General features: G+C 38.7%; 1 protein-coding gene across 4 annotated transcripts in view; it reads left to right on the top strand.

The window, feature by feature from the left end:
- The window catches only part of pnisr (PNN-interacting serine/arginine-rich protein), a 40,368-nt gene that overhangs the window by 6,107 nt on the left and 13,066 nt on the right, over positions 1-21,195 (top strand). For all 4 annotated transcript variants that reach the window (XM_087981600.1, XM_087981604.1, XM_087981591.1 and 1 more), the window contains exons 2-7: positions 5,103-5,221; positions 6,546-6,731; positions 9,649-9,881; positions 12,527-12,668; positions 17,300-17,490; positions 20,480-20,614. In XM_087981600.1, coding sequence (XP_087837726.1) covers positions 5,131-5,221; positions 6,546-6,731; positions 9,649-9,881; positions 12,527-12,668; positions 17,300-17,490; positions 20,480-20,614 — 978 coding nt within the window. In that variant the 5' untranslated portion in view covers positions 5,103-5,130. The remainder of the gene's footprint in view (positions 1-5,102; positions 5,222-6,545; positions 6,732-9,648; positions 9,882-12,526; positions 12,669-17,299; positions 17,491-20,479; positions 20,615-21,195) is intronic.

Below are 21,195 nucleotides of genomic sequence, written 5' to 3'. Positions count from 1 at the left end.
CAGTGCCTCCAACCATTTGTTGATATCAGGTGGAGAGAACTAAGTTAGTTAAAAATCGTTATCTGTGATGCTGGGCACCATTGGTGGAAGCCACTTCTCGCTGATGATTGCTGCGATTACTTACTTTTGCACTGATGTGCTGGGCTCTTCCGTCATCGAAGATGGGGATCTGATGATTGAGTTGTTTAATCGTCCCCCTCATTCACAACTAGACGTGGAATAGGCTAAAATAAGCAGTGTTCATGATGTAACCTTGTGATCGAGGCCCATCTCTGGCTCAGATATGACCTGGGGGTTACAAACAGACTGGTTTATTTTCAGACTGTTGCCAGGGAGGGGTTGAAATTTGCTAGCTGGCACATAAATTTTGGCACCAAAACTGAAAGTCTGCCTTAGAAATTCAGACTTGAAATGTATTCATTCATCAAATGCATTGGAAGAAACTTTTCTCCTAGGTAGAAAGATCAATGATTGGGGGGGACATAGATTTAAGATCAGGTGTAGAGGGGATGAGAGGAACCCCTTTTTCACTCAGGGTGGTGGAAGTTTGGAACTCTGTCTGAAAAAGTGGTAGAGGCAGAAACCCTCAGAACATTTTTTTTAAAAATATGTAAGTGTACACTTAAGGTGCTAAGGCATACAAGGCTATGGACTAAGTGTTATAAAAATGGGATTAGAATTGTTAGGTGGTTGTTTTTCACTGGTGCAAACGTGAATGGCTGAAGGGCCTTTTTCTGTGCTGTAGAACAATATGATTGTAAGGAATGGAAGAACAGGCTCAAGAGGCTGTATAGGGCTACTGCTGTTCTTTTTTAAGTTCTTGTGAAGCAGACCTCTAAAATAGTAATTAGTGTAAATATTAATCTGGGATTGTTTGTTTGTAAACCCTAATTAATCTCTTGCATTTACTGCATCTGTTCTGAGAATGTCCTCAAGTACATTGCAGCCAATGATTTATTTTTGAAATTCAGGGACTGTTGCTTTAGAATTATGTGGTGGGATTTAAATTCCCATGCCTCCACAACATATTACTCAAGCAATGTTGTTGTAATCGGATCCATTATGTGAGGCAGCAGTGCTAACACTGAGCCACCGTGCTGCCCCCAGTCTGTACAAACTCCATCACACATCTTTCAGTTATACAAATGGTGTTGATTTTTTGCATACTTATGAAGACTTGATAAAATCACTAAGTGCAGTCCTCAAGCTGCTATCAAAAATCCAATGCATGTAATAAAAATGGCACAATTCAGCTATGAATGCCCATATGCTGTGCTGAATACCAGGAAGATGGCAGATTGTCTCATTTTTCTGAAATAATAGTGGCTTTTTCTCCACTTTATGATCTTACCACCTAACCTAAAAAGTCTGCAACTCCCTACTCAGCTAAGTTTATACATATTTCCTTTCCAAAGGGTTAATTGTTGCAGCATCATAGATATGCTTGGAATCAATGTCCACTACTTGGCCAAAAAAGTTTCTAATTGTTAGCTTTCCTTGCAATTTTCCCATTTTAAATATACATCCCCTGAACTGAATTCACGAGTTAATGTAGCTGCCTTAAATCTACATAATTTATTCCTTTTATGAGTAAATTAGTGTCCTGAATAGTATCATTCCTCCCACTGTCTCTTCTGTTATGGCATTATAATTCAGAAAACAATACCCAGCAAACATCTTGTCACACTTTTTCAATCCCGACATCAACCTTAATACAGGTAGGATGCCAACGTTTGATTGAACAACAATATAGTCATATTTAGAATATTACAATGAAATTCTTTTTCATTGACATCACATTTCTTATAGAGAGAAGGGTTAATATGGATCCAATTATAACAACATTGTTTGGCTAGTATGTTGTGGAGACATGGGAATTTAAATCCCACCACAATAGCTGATGGAATTTAAATTCAAACAATAAAGCTGGAATATAAAACAAGTCTCGGTGTGGCCATAACTATGGTAGATTGTTGCAAACAGCCCATATGTCAAAAAAATTACCTTAAGGGAAGGAATCTTCCATCCTCACCTGGTCTGGCTATATGCAACAATGGATCCATATCAACCCTTCTCTCTATAACCAAACTATTGTAAGATGTTGACTCGTAAGTTAATCTTTGAAGCCTTAAAATCCAGAACTCTGTTTAGTTTATCTCCACCAAACTCCTTGCTGGAATTGTTTCGTTAATCATTGGAATGTTTCCATAACAGTAATATGAACCGAACCGAAGTCACAGCATTGTCTGTGGCCCGGCTGAATATATTGGAATTGATCCTTGTCCTTGATCTCTTTACTCTTTGACATGATGATTACACCATCTTTCAGTCTTCTCAACTAAGTGCAACTGCCTTCACTTTCAGTCTGACTAATTGTTGTAGCCAGATAATCCAAGAAATTCGTTCTCTCTCAGCCACATTTGCATTTCTTGAGCTTTCCAAGAATTTATCTACTCCTTCTATCTTTTGTGGAAATAATCAATAACATTATGCATATATGTGCTGTTGAAATTTAGCTATATCTCTCCACAACGTCTTGATCTCTTTACGGCTTGTTGAATGTCCAATCTTACATTAATCTCAAATTTCTTTAGTTAAATGTTTGGAACGTTGCCTTTAATCCTAACTCAGAATGTATATCCATGCCATTAAGTCTGTCTCAGTAAATATCATATGCTGAGCCAGACTGTTTACAGACTTACTGCCTGATGAGACACTGAACAGTCCCTTGGCACTTCTTCATACAGAGACCGTCTAATTGCACTTAGGAAATTTATCCCAACCTCCTTTGTCCTCAACACGGGTTCTCTGCAGAGATTGCATAGTCAGCTCCTTACTATATTCCTTATACACCCATGACTGTGTGGCTAAATTCTGCTCTGACTCCATTTACAAGTTTGCTGATGGCACCACTGTGGTGGGTCAGATCTTAAATAATGATGAGACCGGGTACAGGAAAGAGAGCGTGAGCATTGTGTGAAAACAACAATCTTGCCCTCAATGTCAGCAAAACAAAAGAGCTGGTCATTGACTTCAGGAAGCAGAGTGGAGGACACGTCCCTGTCTGTGTCAATGGTCAATGGTGCTGAGGTGGAGAAGGTTGAGAGCTTCAAGTTCCTCGGAGGAAAATTCACAAACAAATCTGTTCTGGTCCATCCATACCAACATTACGGTTAAGAAAGCACACCAACTCTGCTTATTCATAAGACTGTGAAAATTTGGCATGTCCCCATTGACCGTACCCAATTTTTATACATGCACCATAGAAAACATCCTATTTGGATGGATCATAGCTTAGTATAGCAACTGTTCTGCCAAACGCTGAAGAACATTTGATTTGTGAATTTAGCCCAGTCCATCACGCAAATCCATTGACTTGTTCTATACTTCCGCTGCCTCACAAAAACAGCCAACATAATCAAAGACCCTTCCCACCCTGGTTATACTGTCTTCCACCATCTTCCATCAGCAGAAGAGACAAAATTTTGAAAACAGATACCACCAGATTCAATAAAAGCTTCTTCCCTGCTGTTATCAGAATTTTGAATGGACCTTTCATATATTGGAATTGATCTTTCTCTGACCTTCTCTGTAGCTGTAACACTATACTCTGCATTCTGTTCTATTATCCTGATGTACTTAGGTACGGTATGATTTGCCTGGATGCAATGCAAAACCATACTTTCTACTATATCTTGGTACATGTGACCATACTAAATCAAATTTTTATGCCTTTATCAACTCCAACTTGACTCATGGCATAGCTTCAACTTCCACTCTGGAATCCAAAATATGGTTCATGGTTACCCTTGCCCATTTCCAGTCTGCACAATAATCCCTTGTAGGCATTAGCTATTATTGGTCTTCTGTTCTCCACAGACATAATTCAAAATTCTCACCTTTATTTAAATCCCCCCATGACTTGCAATCCCTATTGTAAGCCTAGAACAGTACAGGTCTTTCAGCCCACCATGTTTATGCCAATCACGATGCTATTCTAAACTAATGCCCTCTGCCCGCAATGGTCTATATCCCTCTGTTCCTTGCCTTTTCATGCATTTGTCTAAATGCAACTTAAATGTTGTTATTGTATCTGCTGCCACCTCCCCTGGCATCTTCTAGACACCTACCACCCACTGTTTTTTGCAAAAAATTATCTCTTATATCGACATTTAAGCTTCTCCTCCCTCACCTTAAATGCTTGTTCCCTAGTATTTGACGAGGGAAGAAAACTCTGACTATGTCTCTCATAATTTGTGATATTTCTGTCAGGTTGCTCTTCAACTTCCTCTTTAGTGTAAACAATTCAAGTTCTTGTCACAGTGGCTCAGTGCTTAGCACTGCTGTCTCAGCACCAGGGTCCTAGGTTCGATTCCAGCCTCGGGTGATTGTCTGTGTGGAGTTTGCACATTCTACCCGTGTCTGCGTGGGTTTCCTCCCACAGTGCAAAGATATGCAGGCAAGGTGAATTGGCCATGCTAAATTGTCCATAGTGCTAGGTGCACTAGTCAGAGGGAAATGGGTTTGGGTCGGTGTGGACTGGTTGGGCCGAAGGGCCTGTTTCCACACTGTAGGGAATCTAATCTAATCTTTTCCAAGACTGCCACACTCTCAGTTCTCATGTCCTCAGGTTTAAGAATTTTTTGCATTCCCTCACCCTAAGATGTAGCAGTGTCTCTTGTGTCAGAGGCTGCGCCTTTAAAAGTATTCCTTCCTTAACCCATTCCATTGATCAACTTCCCCATTCTCCTTTAAGACAACCTGAAGCTCCTCTGATCAGACTTTTGACTGTCCCTTCAAATATGTCCTCCTTTGATTCAAAATGCATTGTTTTGACCTGTACATCTTAAAGTTTTCTGATATTTTCAAGATTAAAGGCTTACTTTAAAATAAAAGTTTGTTACTGCTGCACAATACTTCATTTGTTATTCTTAACTGGTGCCTTTTGCCAATGTATTTGAAAACACCCTTTGACAGTTTAGGTGAAAATGACACAAAGTACTAACTGACTTATTTACATTGCACTTTATAAACTAACCTCTGTAATGCATGTTTGTTGAGTTTTTTTGGAAGAAATTACAATCCCATTTTTCTGTTTATAGATTTTGAACATTTGCAGCTCAAAAGTCAATGATGTGGGACCAAGGTGGTCAGCCTTGGCAGCAGTGGCCTTTAAGCCAGCAACAGTGGATGCAGTCGTTTCAGCAGCAACAAGATCCAAGTACGTTTCCATAAATGAAATGAATAGAATTTTTGTAATTAGAAAAGTCTACAGATATTAACTGATGTATTTGCAGCATTGCCAGAATCAAAATCAAATAAATCAGCCAGTGACATAATTTGTTACCTGTTGTAAGGCAGTGGTTCAAGGTTCTTTCATGACATTTTCACAACAACAATACAGTACACCTTAAACATTGCTATTGATCTAAATCTTAACAATTTCTTATGAATTGGAAATATATATTGTTTACCACATGATAAATATTGAATTATTTCTTTTTTAAAAGATCATCCATTGGATGTGGGTATTTGTAGAGATGCCAGCTTGCCCTTGAGAAGGTAGCATTGAGCTACCAGCTTAAATATAACTGTGAATTGTTGACCAGTGGTGATCTATGTACTGGTCTACAATGCAAATCAGTAACACAATGATGTTGCAGGCAAGGCCATGTAAGAAACATCACCATCACCACCCACTGTCGACACATAACCAGACAGGCTTCTGCATATTTATCATAAGTCGTCATAAGCTCAAGCAGAAATAATGTTTCTTAAGCGGGATTGAAGTTACTGTTATATCTTACATCTATATTAATCAAACAGAACGTATGAGTTTCTCAAGATTTCTCTAACAATATTTTACCGCTTTTTCAAATAATTATGTTCCTTTGTAATGTTTCTAATATGGAAATGTCTTCCCTTTTGTCATTGTATGAATTAATAAATTATGTATACCTAATAAAAGGCAAGAATTTGATGTTTAGTAAGGAAAAAATAAAATATTTGTTGTTTCCAAAAATTGTCATTAATTCCAATGAGTTCTATACAGCAGCAAGCTAAAGCAACTGGGATAGAACCAGTAGGTGGTCTGCAGGATCTTTTACCTTGAATAAGTGATCCACTGGCAGAAAACATTTAAGATTACTTTGTTTGGCCATTTCATATGGTAGGTAAAGAGATGCCCAGATGGCTGTGGATCTGGGATAATATGTTGATCTCAAATGGACTCTGACGAACCAGATGGGTTATTTTTAATAACACTTCAGGCACTAATTTTACAGATGCCATTTGAATACTAGCTTTTTAATTCGGATTTATCTAATTAATTTCCCCAGCTGCCATAGTGGGCTTTGAACTCATGTCTCCAGTTCATCAGCCTAGACCCTGGGATTTCTAAACATTTAATACAACCACAATGCCATTATAATCATGGATTATGATCTTGCACATTAAACAAAAAGCCGAATATTCTGCATACCAGTGCAACATTCAAAATGTAATGGATGTCTTGAATTGTCTTTGGATTTAAAACTTTTTTACAGGTCAAATTGATTGGGCGGCATTAGCACAGGCATGGATTGCACAAAGAGAAGCCTCGGAGGAATCCGTAGCAGCACAACAGCCAGTTATAATACCCAATGGACAGGCAGTACATAACATCGAAAATAATCAAGACAATCATGGAAATTTTCCAGGAGATCCTAATTTCAACAGAATGTGGGAACAGGGTTTGTATTTATCACTTAAGAGTCAGTTGGGTATGTAATTGCAAATGGGGGCAATTGAAGAATGCTGTTCCTTGATGTTTATATAAATAAATGTAGCTTTTTCCATTTTTCTCAGTTTAACTGTTGATATAATTTGCCACCAGTAAAATGGTATTTTATTTATTAATGAATCAAATTACATTTGCTCCTGTAAATAGTCAGAAAAAATGTGTAATGAGAATAAGCAGGTTGCACTTCAGCCATTTTCACAGACCATTCATTGTCTGTACTTTCATGGATTTTAACACATTTATTGTACTGAAAGAATAGTGAGTTTTGAGAAGATTTGTAGCTCAGGTTGAGGTTCTGGATGTAGGTTTGCTCGCTGAGCTGGAAAGTTCATTTTCAGACGTTTCATCACCATACAAAGTAACATCTTCAGTGAGGCTCCGGATGAAGCACTGCTGATGATTCTTGCTTTGTGTTACTAATACCCTTACTGGCATAAAATTCGCTAAAAGATTAGATTAGATTACTTAGTGTGGAAACAGGCCCTTCAGCTCAATGAGTCCACACTGACCCCCGATGAGCAACCCACCCAGACCCATTCCCCTACATTTACCCCTTCATCTAGCACTACGGGCAATTTAGCACGGCCAATTCACCTAACCTGCACATTTTTGGACTATGGGAGGAAACCGGAGCACCCAGAGGAAACCCACACAGACACGGGGAGAATGTGCAGACTCCACACAGTTGTCTGAGGTGGGAATTGAACCCGGGTCTCTGGCGCTGTGAGGCAACAGTGCTAACCACTGTGCCACCATGCCGTCCCAAGAGGAGGAAAACAACAACAAACTGCCATTCTTAGATGTCACAGTAATGCGAACAGCCAATGGGGTGCTTCAAACCAGCGTCTACAGCAAAACAACACATACGGACCACATATTGAACTACAGAAGCAATCACCTCAACACCCACAAACGAAACTACATCAGAACATTATTCCAATGAGCCACCACACACTGCAGCACAGAGGAACTACGCAGAGCAGAGGCAAATCACCTATACAGTGTATTCAAAAAGAACGGGTGCCCAATGACCACAGTCCGCAGATTTCTCAGCAACAAACCTAAACAAGCAGACAAAACACATCCAGAAACCCAAGACACTTTCCTCTACATCAAAGACATATCGGAAATGACTGCCAGACTACTCAGACCCCTTGGCATCATGGTAACCCACAAATCCACCAACACACTAAAACAACAGCTTATGAACTTGAAAGACCTATACAGACAACAAGCAAAACTAATGTCATTTACAAAATACCGTGCAAGAACTGTGACGAACACTACATTGGACAAACAGGCAAAAAACTAGCCACCAAGATACATGAACATCAGCTGGCCAGAAAAAGACATGACCCTTTCTCACTAGTACCCTTACGTATAGATGAGGAAGGACACCACTTCTACTGGGACAACACATCCATCCTAGGACAAGCCAAACAAAGACCCGCACGAGAATTCCTGAAAGCTTGGCATTTCAACAGGAACTCTTATCAATAAACATGTTGACTTGCACCTGATTTACCACCCCCAGAGAAAAAGAACAGAAGATGACATCGCCACAGGAAATGACACCACCAACCCAAAGAAACCCAAATGTATAAATAGAAAGCAGAAATCATCAGCAGTGCTTCGTCTGGAGGCTCACTGAAGATGTTACCTAGTATGGTGACGAAACATCTGAAAGTGAACATTCCAGCTCAACGAGCAAACCTACATCCAATACTGGAAGATTCTACAGATTTCTTTTGTACTTTTTCCCTCAGTGAGAGTTTGGGAGAAATTTCCAAAGTGCACCTAGATCTGTCTTTTCCCATTTATTTATCCTGGGTATATACCTTTTGTGGTAGATTCTCTGATGCTCTGGTTCCAGCAGGTCTGGAGCCATCATGTGTTATAAGCAAATGTTATAAATACTTACAAAAGTCAGTCTAGTTCCTAGTTAGATATTTATCCAGACTTTTATCAAAGAAAAATTTAAAGCCCTGAGCCTCTGTGAAGGATATTGTTATATCCTGGGGCTGCCGGGAAATGATAAGAAATAGTGGCAAAAAACTATGTTTCTTCTTGTGAAGAAATAGGCCAATTATCATGGGCAATACATAGATACTCTCTTTTAGCTATGTTGTTTTATTGGAGGTTAATTGCTAAGTTATTTTACACTTGAACCCCAACCCTCCATAAGACCTACTGTGAATACTGTGCCCAAGGTTACAAAACTTTTCACCAGCATATCGTTTTGCCATAATTAGTTGTTAGCCTAATGCATAATGTTTTGTACTTCTGATATATTGGCAGCTAGCTCACTCTTATCAAATGGTCTTTTTTCCTTTGTGGTTTGGAGTTCTGTCTTCATGAGTGTTCTAAATATTGGCCTGCTGCCATTGTCCAGCCATCCTAAACAGTTTCCAGTTGTAAAAGGTTTGGATTTTTAAATGTTAAGATCTGTCTCCACTGGGTAACCAGCCTAAAGGCAGAAACAATACACTCTCTCATATTTTATCGTTGACCATCAAAATGACCTTTCCTAGCACTTCCTATGGCAGAGGTTTAAAAGTTACTTTGTTCAAACGAGCAATGAGCAAACGTTTTTTGCCTCTTATAAGTTCACCCTTCCTCAGGTTTTTTTTAAAGAAACAAGAGAAAAAAATGATCTTTTTTAAAGGAAAAGACACTGTCTAAATGTGAATTTCGGGTTATAATATCCAGAAAGTGCTCAGTACGGAGTAGTGTACTGGTGAACAGTAAACAGCATCCAGGTAGGAATTCAAAGTAACAAAAATGTGACACAGCGTCAACTTTTTAGATCCATTTTGAGAAGATTTTCAATATTATTTATACTGAAGTTTAGTTTATTAACTTACTAGATTGGGGAATGCAACACCACAGACCACCTCCCCCACCACCAGACCAGCAGCAGTGGATACCAGCCCCAGCCCCCATGGACATAGTCCCTCCATCGGAGGACAGTAGCCAGGACAGTGGTGAGTTTGCACCAGACTCTAGACGTATGTTCAATCAAGTCAATAACAACAATTTTGGAGGAGCACCAGAAAACTTTGGAATGGGATCTGTGCCGGTCAGCCAATTTGATTATCAGGTAAATTTGTTCACTGCAGTTTTGCTTTTGGTGTCTACTTTGTAAGCGCTGCTTTTGCAGCTACAAGAATGCTGCATTATCTTTAGGGGGCATTAACAATCGCAGGAAATTGAATTTTTTGATGAGTGCTTTCTGATAATTGGCTTGAAAAATAGGCATGTCTCTCAAAGATAACTAAGACCCTCATCCGTTGCATGGCTTATTTACCTACTAGCTTGCTATGTACTTTGAGGTTTATCTTGCATTTTCTTTTCCCAGTAGAAGTTGACTGTGAAACATTTATTACATTAACTATTACACTAAAATTACTAATTCTTCTACATTGTTTATTAAGATGCTTAGAAAACCCTGTATTTCATTGTGACACTTGAAGAGCAGAAAGGATTTCCTGGGGCAGGATAGACAATGACATCCCCCTCGACCATATTTTTTAATCAGCTTGTTTGGGATTTGGGGCGTTGTTTGGATTTGTTTTTATTGTTGTCTTTTAGTTTCTAGCAGATAACTCCCAAATATCGAAAGCGATTTGCAGAAAATTCTTCAGAGGCAATGCCCCACAATGCATCTTGACTAATGTGGTGATTTTGCTTGGAGACTTGTATTAACTCTATTGATCCAAGAAGAAATGGGGAGGGTACGTTTTGACTTGAGGGATGTTTGTGCTTTAGTATTGATGAGTAGCTTTACAAAGTAAAGATGGAAGCCTAGCTGTCTGCAAGTTTGAGTTCTTTGATCTGGGTATTAATCAAGATGTACCTTTTTAGTTTTTGGTCCTTTGAGGAGCAATAAATAATTTGTTTACAGATTCTAAGCTATGCTGTTGGAATCAATTTGATTTCAATTCATGGCAAATATCAACATGTGCAAATTGATTAGATGGTAAGTGGCCAAATCATGAAACTGGCCTTTTTTTAAAGGAAGTATTCCAAACATGTATTTAAAATATTTGTAGTGAGGAACAGCTGACTTGTTCATGCGAAGAAATGCAAACCTTTATTTGCAACGTAGATTTAAGATGTTTGGTAACAAAGCAAGAGAAGAAATAGCATGATTTTCTAAAAAAACATTATCTGGAATACATTGTCTGAAAGGATGGTTGAAGTAGATCCAGTAATGACTGAGTTGCACATATGCGTTAAGAGGAGGAAGTTAAATGGGACTGCATTTATATTTATTCAAAGAGTCGACGTTGATTGGTTGAATTGACTGTATGATTCTAAATATGATAACCTCCCCCCTCCCATTCAGCTTTGCAGGAGCACCATCAAAATCTAGCACTGAGCCCCAAGCTAGTATCACATGAACCAAAACCTGACCAGATGGGTAGGTTTTAAAGAGAGTCTCAAAAGAACAGAAGGCATACCTGTTTCAGAAGAGAATTCCAGAAAATAACCAAAGGCATAGCTGGCAATGGTGGAGCATTTAAAATCAAGATATGCAAGAGTTGGCGGAGCAGAGATCCAGTGGGGTTCTAGGAGTGAAGGGAGTCACAAAGATGGTGAGGGGCAAAGTCATGGAGGGATTTGAAAACAAGAATACAAATTTTAAAATATAGTTAGAGCTCCAAGGGCCAATCTAAGTCAGTTAGCTCAAAAGTAACAGGTGAATTAGCATGAGCTAGGGCGTGGAACTTTGGTTGATCTTGAGTTTATGTAGGGTGGAGGATGGGAGGCCCGCCAATGAAGATTTAGAGTAGTAAATTGCAGTGTTGTGAAAGGTATTAGTGAAGGTTTCAATAACAAATGCAGTTAAGCAGTTGAATTGGGAAATACTGCCAAATTGGAAGTCGTTAGACTTAATACAAGTATGAATGTGAGTTGGAATTTCACATTGCAGACAAATACAACACCATATTAGTGGCATGTTTTGCCTCAGGCAGAATGAAGTTGTTGGTGGCTAGGCAGAAAATTTAAATCTGGGACCCAAGGTCATTCTTTCATGCTTTCATGTATTTAGTTGGAAGAAATTTCTGCTCATTTAAGAACTGGATACCAGACAAATACTGCGGCAAGAGTGGGTAGGAGAGTTGAGAGAAATGGTGATGAAGTTAGAACTCTGTGTTATCAGCATACATGAGGAAGGAGCCTGATGTGTATTGTTGAGCTTTATTGACTAGCAGCGCTCTACTAGTGAGTGTCTCTCATCCAAGATGCATTTTTAAAACAATCTTTAGTTTTAAGTTCAGTTTCTGGAATTCACATTTGTCTTTTATGAACCAACTTAGAAGTCGTGCATTTTTTAAAACTACGGACTGAATTTCCACAGGTGTTCTCGTGGACTTCTGAGATAATTTCAACAGGTGTCTGCCAGTTATTGTGCTAAGTCAAATTCTTGCAGCCAACTTCCAGCTGGGACATTTTTAAAGGCAGGATTTGAATAACCAATCAACATTTCCATAGCTGAGCCTTCACAATTAGCTAAGACCAGTATTGCTGAAACATTGTTGCTGATATGGTCCATCTGGGCTAACCCTAACCCTATCACAGGACTCAAAAAAAATCGAGCATTGTTTTTTTTCTCGTTGAGACATTCTCAGTTTAGCACACTTTGCAAGACTTAGCTATGTAAGACAGTGAGTACATTCAGAGGGAAAGTAAGATGTGTTAAGAAACATATGAGACAAATGTGATGTTTTATACTTACAGCATGGAGCCGCCTTTGGTCCTCCTGGAGGATTTCATCCACCTTATTGGCAACCTGGGCCACCACCCAATCGTAGAGACAGACCCTCTTATAGAGATCGCCCACGTTCACCCATAACAGTAAAACAAGAACCTCCTGCACTTGGTGAGTTGTATTTTCTGCCCATATATATCTTTTATGTGATGCATTTGTCTTTTTTTAACCTTAGGACTAATCTAGTAACTAAATCTTGTGGTGACTATTGAAATTAGATAACTAATCATATTCAATTTTTACAAAGCTTCATTTGCTTATGATGCAGTTTTGTTACACATTATTTATACATTAATAAAAGAAAACTTGCTACAGGAAAATAAGAATTGTGGAATTGGTTATTTGTAGGTTATAGTAATGGTGTTGTCTGGCCTCCTTCTGTCTCTGATTTATGCAATGTGAGACTTGATTCTGGGCAATTTAGGCTGGCAGCTTTTGGATCGTTTAACAGGCAGAGTACAGTTCTGAAAAGTTCTTGAATCAAGCTTAAGGCTTTTATGAGACAAAGGCTTCCAACACAAGACATTTGTTGGGGATATTGCAACCATAAAAATTACTTACTGCTTTGGTATTTTTAAGATTTTTTTTGTGTTTATTATGTTATAAATCTCACCTAATAGTATTAAATTGGACAGTGTCATGAAAAACTAACATAGTAATTTTAAAAACTCCATTGTTCCTTGCTATTGATAGCTGTGTTCTCATTCCTTACCTTCAGTAGCTTTGCCATTTCACTGTTGGCATGGGGAGTCCTTGATTTATAAATACTCATTCATACACACAAGCATTGTCCTGTACATGATTTTAAAGCAGTTGGTTTCCATTTTTCTGCATTATGTTCCTGCTTGCAAACGGATTCCAGAATACAACCTGTTCACAACTGGACACTATGTGTAATACATATCCTTGACTTCTTCAGAAGTGGAAGATTTGAACTGAAAGGTCCAAGTCTAACGCATGCTTTGCTTAAAAAGGGTGCAGTAGCCAAAATGCATTTGCCTTCCAGAATTATCCAAATATTTTCAGTCTTCTGAAGGGAAATAAACATAACCATTTTCATTTACTTTGAACATTTTAGTTGATTAGTGTTAGGACCAAGTGAGAAGGAGTGAGCTGGCTTCACTTGGAGTAAATCCCTTGGCCACAACAAAGGTTTAAGTTTTATTTTTAGCACAAAACTATAGCTCTATCCAATTCAAAATGTAGTTAATTATTACTGTAAGCCATAAGGAACTAATTTTTTTTTGAGTTAAAGAAAGAGCAAATGTATTATGAGCTAAACTAGAGAAAAATATAGATCTGTCAAGCATTTGGCTTTCATGCAGTGGACCTGAAGCATATATCATGGCCTGATGGTGGAATAGGATAGATCCAGAATGAAGTTAAGAGGTTGTGACGTTTGCTTGCATTGTACAAGTCAGTGATCGACTGGCATGGTATTGCTTGAGATAATTATATTTCTGAAGTTTTTTACCATTTTGTCAGAAGCCTTTGTCATTTTTTTAAAAAAAATGAATGGTCTTCCAGAGCATTTATTTCATTCTCGTTGAATTCTAGAAACCTGTAGAGTTTTTGTTATATGTAAGTAAAATTCTTGAGTCCAGTTCTGTGCACTGTTGTTTTTCTTTCACACTCATTCCCTTTTTTTCCCTCAGTCTTTCCTATTGACTCTAGCTCAGATATTGGTCACTTTTATTATGGATTAAAATTTGCTTCCAAAACGCAAGACAAAATAAATATCAAAGGAGATGGAGGGTTTGGGTTATAAGGATAGGCTGGGACTTTTTTTTTCTGGAGCATAGGAGATTGAGGGGTGACGTTAATAGAGATTTATAAAACAATGAGGGGCATAGATAAGTTGAATAGCAAAAGTCTTTTGTCTGGGTTGGGTGAATTCAAAAACAGTGGACCTATTTTTTAAGGTGAGAGAAGGAAGATTTAAAAGGAACCTGAGAGGCAGTGGGTGGTTCATATGTGGAGTGAACTGCCAGAAGAAGTGGTAGATGCAGATATAGTTACAATACTTAAAAGACTTTTGGATGTGCACTTGAATAGGAAAGCTTGATCAGGTTGGACCAGAAAGTCTTGTTTCTGTGCGGTGTGACTTGGGCCCCACTCTTTCTCACACAGGTACAAAGTTAAAAGGGGATTGCATTCAGTACAAAGCATGATAAAACGATATAAGTTTCTAGTCCTGTGTTTGCTCTTGGTGTGTAGATCTAACTTGAGACCATGATAACTTAGCAGAGCATGCTAGAGTAACTCAGCAAGTTTGGCAGCATCTGTGTAGCGAGAAACAGTTAATTTTTGCATTTTGTGAATCTTCTCTGGATCTGAAGAGGAGCCATTGGATTCAAAGTTAAATGTTTTTCTCTCTCCACAGATATTGCCAGACATAATGAGCTTCTCTAGCATTTTGTACTTCAAATCTCAAGCATCTACAGTATTTTGAAGTTACCATGGTTGCCTAGCTAATGTCTTTGATCAGTCAGCATGAGTGAATGTTGCATTATTACAGCCTACTGACCCTTGTTTATTTAGTTTCCTGGATGCTGCTGCTACTTAGTGATTGTTTCTGTCAGAACTGGATGCAGTTTGAGGGACAATCATGTGAAGACAGCATTTTTTATTTTGGTTATCTTCTGAAAGCTTTCACAGCCTCTTTGAAATATTGGTTCCAGTTTATAAATCCAAGAGGTTCTTAGAGTTGGGTCTGTCTATGACAGCAGTAGTGTCAATGTCTATTACTTGGGTAAACGTTTTCTGAGTTTGGACTGTAAGGAGCCTTCCTTTTCAATCAAAGACTATTTATTTGTGTTCTCAACCCAGCCTTGATGTAGTTTCCCTTTTTTATAAGCATTTTGCCTTGTCTTTGTCAAATTTGCAACGGTTCAAATCAAGTGAAAGTTTTAAAAATCACATCTTCAAAAATAAAGGAAGGTAACTTGTGTCACAAGGCTATGAAAATAATAGAATTGGGATGGTGTGGGATGCCGTTGGACTGATCAGGTTGATTGGAAGCAAAAGTTATTGGGAGATACTGTCCATAAACATGTCCAACTTGTTCCACACAGAATATGTAGCACAGAAACAGATTGATCAAACATGGCTTTGTCTGTCCATGATGCACTTCGCCTCCTCCTCAAAATGCTTTGTTCTACTCTTAAGTCCCCTCTCTTCCCTACTCGTGTGTATCCAATCTCAAATACGTCCTCAATGTTGGTATGTTTCAATTAGTTCTTGTTGCAACAAGTTCCATATTCTTGTGATTCACTGCTTGCACAAAGCAGTTTCTCATAGTTTAATTTATTTGAACTCATGATGGCTATCGTTTATTTAAGTGTTCTAAATTACAATCCTATCTGAATGGCAAGTAAAAACTGTTTCTTTTTTGCCCAATCTAAGACCTTCCTAATGTTAAATGCATTTATCAGGTCACTTTTACTTTTCCTTTACAGTGAAAAATGGCCCAAATTGCTACATTCATGAAGATATCCTATCACTTCTGATTTACCTATATATCTCTATCTAATAATTCTCTTAAAACTCTTCATGCATTTTTTTGTTCACAATTATAAAATCATGAGGGGTATGTATAAGATAAATAGACAAAATCTTTTCCCTGGGGTGAGGGAGACCAGAACTAGAAGGCGTAAGGTTTAGTGTGAGAGGGGAAAGCTATAGAAGAGACCAGAGGAAGTGGTGGAGGCTAGTACATTTGTGACATTTAAAAGGCGTCTGGATGGGTAAGTGAATTAGGAAGGTTTTAGAGGAATATGGGCTGGGTGCTGGCAGGTGGGATTAGATTTGGGTTGGGATATCTGGTTTGCGTGGATGAGTTGGACCGAAGGGTCTGTTTCCATGCTGTACATCTGTGACTCTAATTATCTACTGTTGCGGTGTTTTTCCATATTTTAGTTTGAAATGAAGTCCGATTTATAGTCCATGTTAAACGTATTGACCACTGATTTTTCATTCTTTTCTACTTTCCCCAAACGCGCACAGTCTTGTAAGAGACCCAATTACTTAATTTGTGACAATTACACAAACTAAATAAGACATTCTTTTGGCCTCTGGGTGAACCTAGCATTCATGCAGTATTTAATGTAATTTTAAACTGTGATTTTGCATCTGGAATAAACTCTGCTGCAAATACCTTAAATTTCAAGGTATCAGCAATACAGCTGTTTTGTCCACAGTTTATTTAGCTTCCAACATGGGAAATAGTCATCCACTTACCAGGTTTCAGTCCCTTTTGCTCTTTAGTTTGTAGCTGTGGCATGTCAAGTCATGTTTTTTGTATGGGTAGACCTTCAGTTTTCCTCATTACTGTGGGAAAATAACTAAACTATATAGGATATACTTTGCCTGTCTGCAGTGTCAATAGTCTATAAATTATTGTTCATGATATTATGAATAAAATCTGTTTAATATGATTGACTTTTTAGTCAATGTTTGCAGTTGAATGCTGCAGATGTTGTTACTGCGGTCCATTGCTATTTTAATGAAAGTATTATTTTAAAGTACTATTAGGACTATTAAGACTATCACAAATTGTGTTTGGAATTCTTATAAAATTATGTTGTGATTTATTACGTAGAGAAAATAAGATTCTAATTAATTTGTTCATAGTTTTTGAAATGAAAACTATTAAAAGAACTTGGGCTTGTCTTTTGAGCCTTGGACCAGGATTGCACAAATTAAATATTCCAGTCCATATATACGATATCTTGATGTTGCAGATGCTGTGAAACGGAGAACACTGCCAGCTTGGATTCGTGAGGGACTGGAGAAGATGGAACGAGAAAAGCAGAAAAAACTTGAAAAAGAAAGGTTAGAAAAAGAGCGTGCTCAATCGTCAAAACACAAAAAAGATCCAGAAGAGGTTCCTGAAGAAACTGATGGGCCACGATTGCCTCACAAAAGTAAATTTGTAAGTGCATGCAGATGTCATATTTCAAGGTGCAGTAACTAATGTGCTCTTAGCAATGTTTACAGATCTTTGGAAAAATCAGTTGGAAAAGATTGACTTCTACGAACAAGTCTGTCAGTGATTCACAGCAGCTGTGTATAAAATCTGTATTTTACATGTAAAAAGGATCATGGTTGGGCAGCTAGTGTACCTTTTGCAACTTGACATTTCTCCCCTTTCCAGAAAAAGAATTTGAACTAGATACTGGTGTTTGAAGAAATACTGATTACATTTTACTGAGTATTCAGCTATTAATGTAACTTGGTAGTGACATTTGAGATGTGTGTACTTGTGTTTGTACAGATAATTATTACACTGCTAAGCACAAACTGTGTTATTGTTTTGAGCCCGTTGGCTTTCATGTTCAGCTGCATGGTTTGGTGAGTGCACAATATAGTTTTGAAAGGGATCATGACTTGTTGTGGTTCTGTTCGCCGAGCTGGAAATCTTTGTTGCAAATGTTTTGTCCCCTGTCTAGGTGACATCCTCAGTGCTTGGGAGCCTCCTGTGAAGCGCTTCTGTGGTGTTTCCTCCGGCATTTATAGTGGCCTGTCCCTGCCGCTTCCGGTTGTCAGTTTCAGCTGTCAGCTGGCCGGTATATTGGGTCCAGGTCGATGTGTTTGTTGATGGAGTTTGTGGATGAGTGCCATGCTTCTAGGAATTCCTTGGCTGTTCTTAGTTTGGCTTGCCCTATAATGGTAGTGTTGTCCCAGTCGAATTCATGTTGCTTGTCGTCTGCGTGTGTGGCTACTAAGGATAGCTGGTCGTGTCGTTTCGTGGCTAGTTGATGTTCATGGATGCGGATCATTAGCTGTTTCCTGTTTGTCCTATATAGTGTTTTGTGCAGTCCTTGCATGGGATTTTGTACACTACATTAGTTTTGCTCATGCTGGGTATCGGGTCCTTCGTTCTGGTGAGTTGTTGTCTGAGGGTGGCTGTTGGTTTGTGTGCTGTTATAAATCCTAGTGGTCGCAGTAGTCTGGCTGTCATTTCTGAAATGCTCCTGATTTATGGTAGTGTGGCTAGTCCTTTGGGTTGCGGCATGTCCTCGTTCCGTTGTCTTTCTCTTAGGCATCTGTTGATGAAATTGCGCGGGTATCCGTTTTTGGCGAATACCTTGTATAGGTGTTCCTCTTCCTCTTTTTGCAGTTATGGTGTGCTGCAGTGTGTTGTGGCCCTTTTGAATAGTGTCTTGATGCAACTTCGTTTGTGTGTGTTGGGGTGGTTGCTTTCATAGTTCAGGACTTGATCTGTGTGTGTGGCTTTCCTGTATACCTTTGTGGTGAATTCTCCGTTCGGTGTTCTCTGTACCATCACGACTAGGAATGGGAGTTGGTTATCCTTTTCTTTTTCTCTCGTGAATCGGATTCCTGTGAGTGTGGCGTTGATGATCCGGTGTGTTTTCTCTATTTCTGTATTTTTAATGATTACAAAGGTGTCATCAACATATCTGACCCAGAGTTTGGGTTGAATTTGTGGTAAGACTGTTTGTTCCAACCTTTGCATTACTGCTTCAGCTATGAGTCGAGAGATCGGTGAGCCCATGGGTGTTCCGTTGATTTGTTCGTATATCTGGTTGTTGAATGTGAAGTGTGTTGTGAGGTACAAGTCCAGTAGTTTAAGTATGCCGTCTTTGTTGATAGGTTCACCGTCCTGTTTTCTGTTCTGTATGTCCAGTAGGTTGGCTATTGTTTCTTTGGCTAGGGTTTTGTCAATCGAAGTGAACAGTGCCGTCACGTCGAATGATATCATGGTTTCTTCTTTGTCTATGTGTATATTTCTGATGATGTCCAAGAATTCCTGTGTTGATTGTATAGAGTTGTCTGGATCCGCTGATCAGGTGTTTCAGTTTCTGCTGTAGTTCTTTAGCTAGTTTGTGTGATGGTGTTCCTGGTAGTGAGACTATGGGTCTGAGTGGGATGTCTGGTTTGTGCACTTTAGGTAGTCCATAGAATCTGGGGGTGTTGTTGCTTTCAGGTTTCATTCTTTTTAGGTCCGACCTGGTTATCTGTCCGTTTTTTTTGTAGATTTCTCTGTGTGTTATTTATCCTATTGGTGAGCTGTGGGGTGGGGTCAAACTCCCGCTTTTGGTAGGTGTTGGTATCTGCAAGTAGTTGTTGTGCTTTTTGGATGTACTCTGCTTTGTCCACGATGACCGTCATTCTGCCTTTGTCTGCTGGTGGTATGATTATGTTCTTATCGTTTCTTGGTGAATTTAGTGCTTCCCTCTCCTTGGTGTTGAGGTTATGTGTTTGTCTTTTCCTTGTTGTCAGGGGTATGATACTTTGCCTCACTGTTTGTTGTGTCTCTTCTGTCAGTCCATGGTTCCTGAGTGTGCATTCTAGTGCTAGGAAGTCTGCTGTCTTGGCGTCCCTGTGGTTGTAGTTGAGTCCCTTGGCCAATATTGTTCTTTCCGTGTCTGTGAGCTGTCTGTGGGAGAGGTTTTTAACCCAGGTGTGTGTTGTGGTGTCCTCTTTGTTGTGTGTTAGTTTGGCCATTTTTTCTTTTAGTGCCGTTTTTTTTGCGGTGTATGGTCCTGTTCTGTCCTATGGTGACAGCCCGTTCTATGGTCCGGGTCCATTCCTGATTGGTGGTTTTTGAAATTAACGACTTTTGGCGCGCAATTTCTTGTCTGTATTTGTGAAGTCTGTTGTGCGCGTCTGTAATCATTACCTGGATCATCCTGAATCCGTTCTGTCTGGCTGTCTCTCTGGCTTGTGGATTGCTGACTGGCAGTCTGTATCTGACACATGGTGGAAGGATTCGATTCAACAAAAATTTCCAGCTCGGCGAACAGAACCACAACAACGAGCACCCGAGCTACAAATCTTCTCCCAAACTTTGGGATCATGACTTTTTAAAGAAAAAAACAATAAGTAATTGTACGTTGAAGTTTTGTTAAAATTGGTTTTGAAATTTGAAGGTAGATATTCTGATTTTGTTGCTTCAGGACAGTGATGAAGAAGATGAGTTTGAAACCACTGAAACCAAAATTAGCGACAAACCAAGTAGGAGTCCCTCGCCAGTTGCTCAGGAAGAACAAAGCGAACCAGAAATGACTGAAGAAGAAAAAGAATTTCAGATGGTATGATAATTTGTTCACACTATTGCACTTTTGTTTTGAGCAAAAGCTTACAATCAGAAACATAATTAATTGGAAATAAATGAATTATGTGTGTACAAAATTTTGCATAAGCTTTAAGGAACACCAAGTACAGAGAACACTAAAATTTGAATTTAATGCTTACACAAATGTTTTAAATTTTATTTTATGGACTGAGGCAATAGTTTCTACATATTTAATGAATTGGCGTATTCCCATGCAGTAACTGTAAAAACATGAATAGTAAATTCTTTAAATGCTGCTGATATTTCACACATGTACCTGCACCGATTACAACCATTTGAATTCCTATATCATTGTTGTGCTTTTTCATTTCTTTTACATTTCTTTTGATTTTACTTGTGTCTGATAAAATGCTCGCAGTTGGTGACATTATATATTTACCTTTGATATCTTCTTGGTCACTCTACAATATAGGTAGTAGTGTGAGCAACCAGTCTTGATACCTCAAATCTTTTTTCCTTAACTGTTATTTCTCATCATTGGTGTGGCTAATGAAGTTATGCTGTATCTTTTCTGTTAATTTTATATCTTTCTTCCAA

Source organism: Chiloscyllium plagiosum, unplaced genomic scaffold, assembly GCF_037043375.1.
Source record: "Chiloscyllium plagiosum isolate Xiang-an unplaced genomic scaffold, Cpla_swu_hap1 HiC_scaffold_3, whole genome shotgun sequence".
Classification (NCBI taxonomy): Eukaryota; Metazoa; Chordata; class Chondrichthyes; order Orectolobiformes; family Hemiscylliidae; genus Chiloscyllium; species Chiloscyllium plagiosum.
The sequence above is the reverse complement of the archived record's forward strand: the minus strand, read 5'-3'. Positions and strand labels throughout refer to the sequence as shown.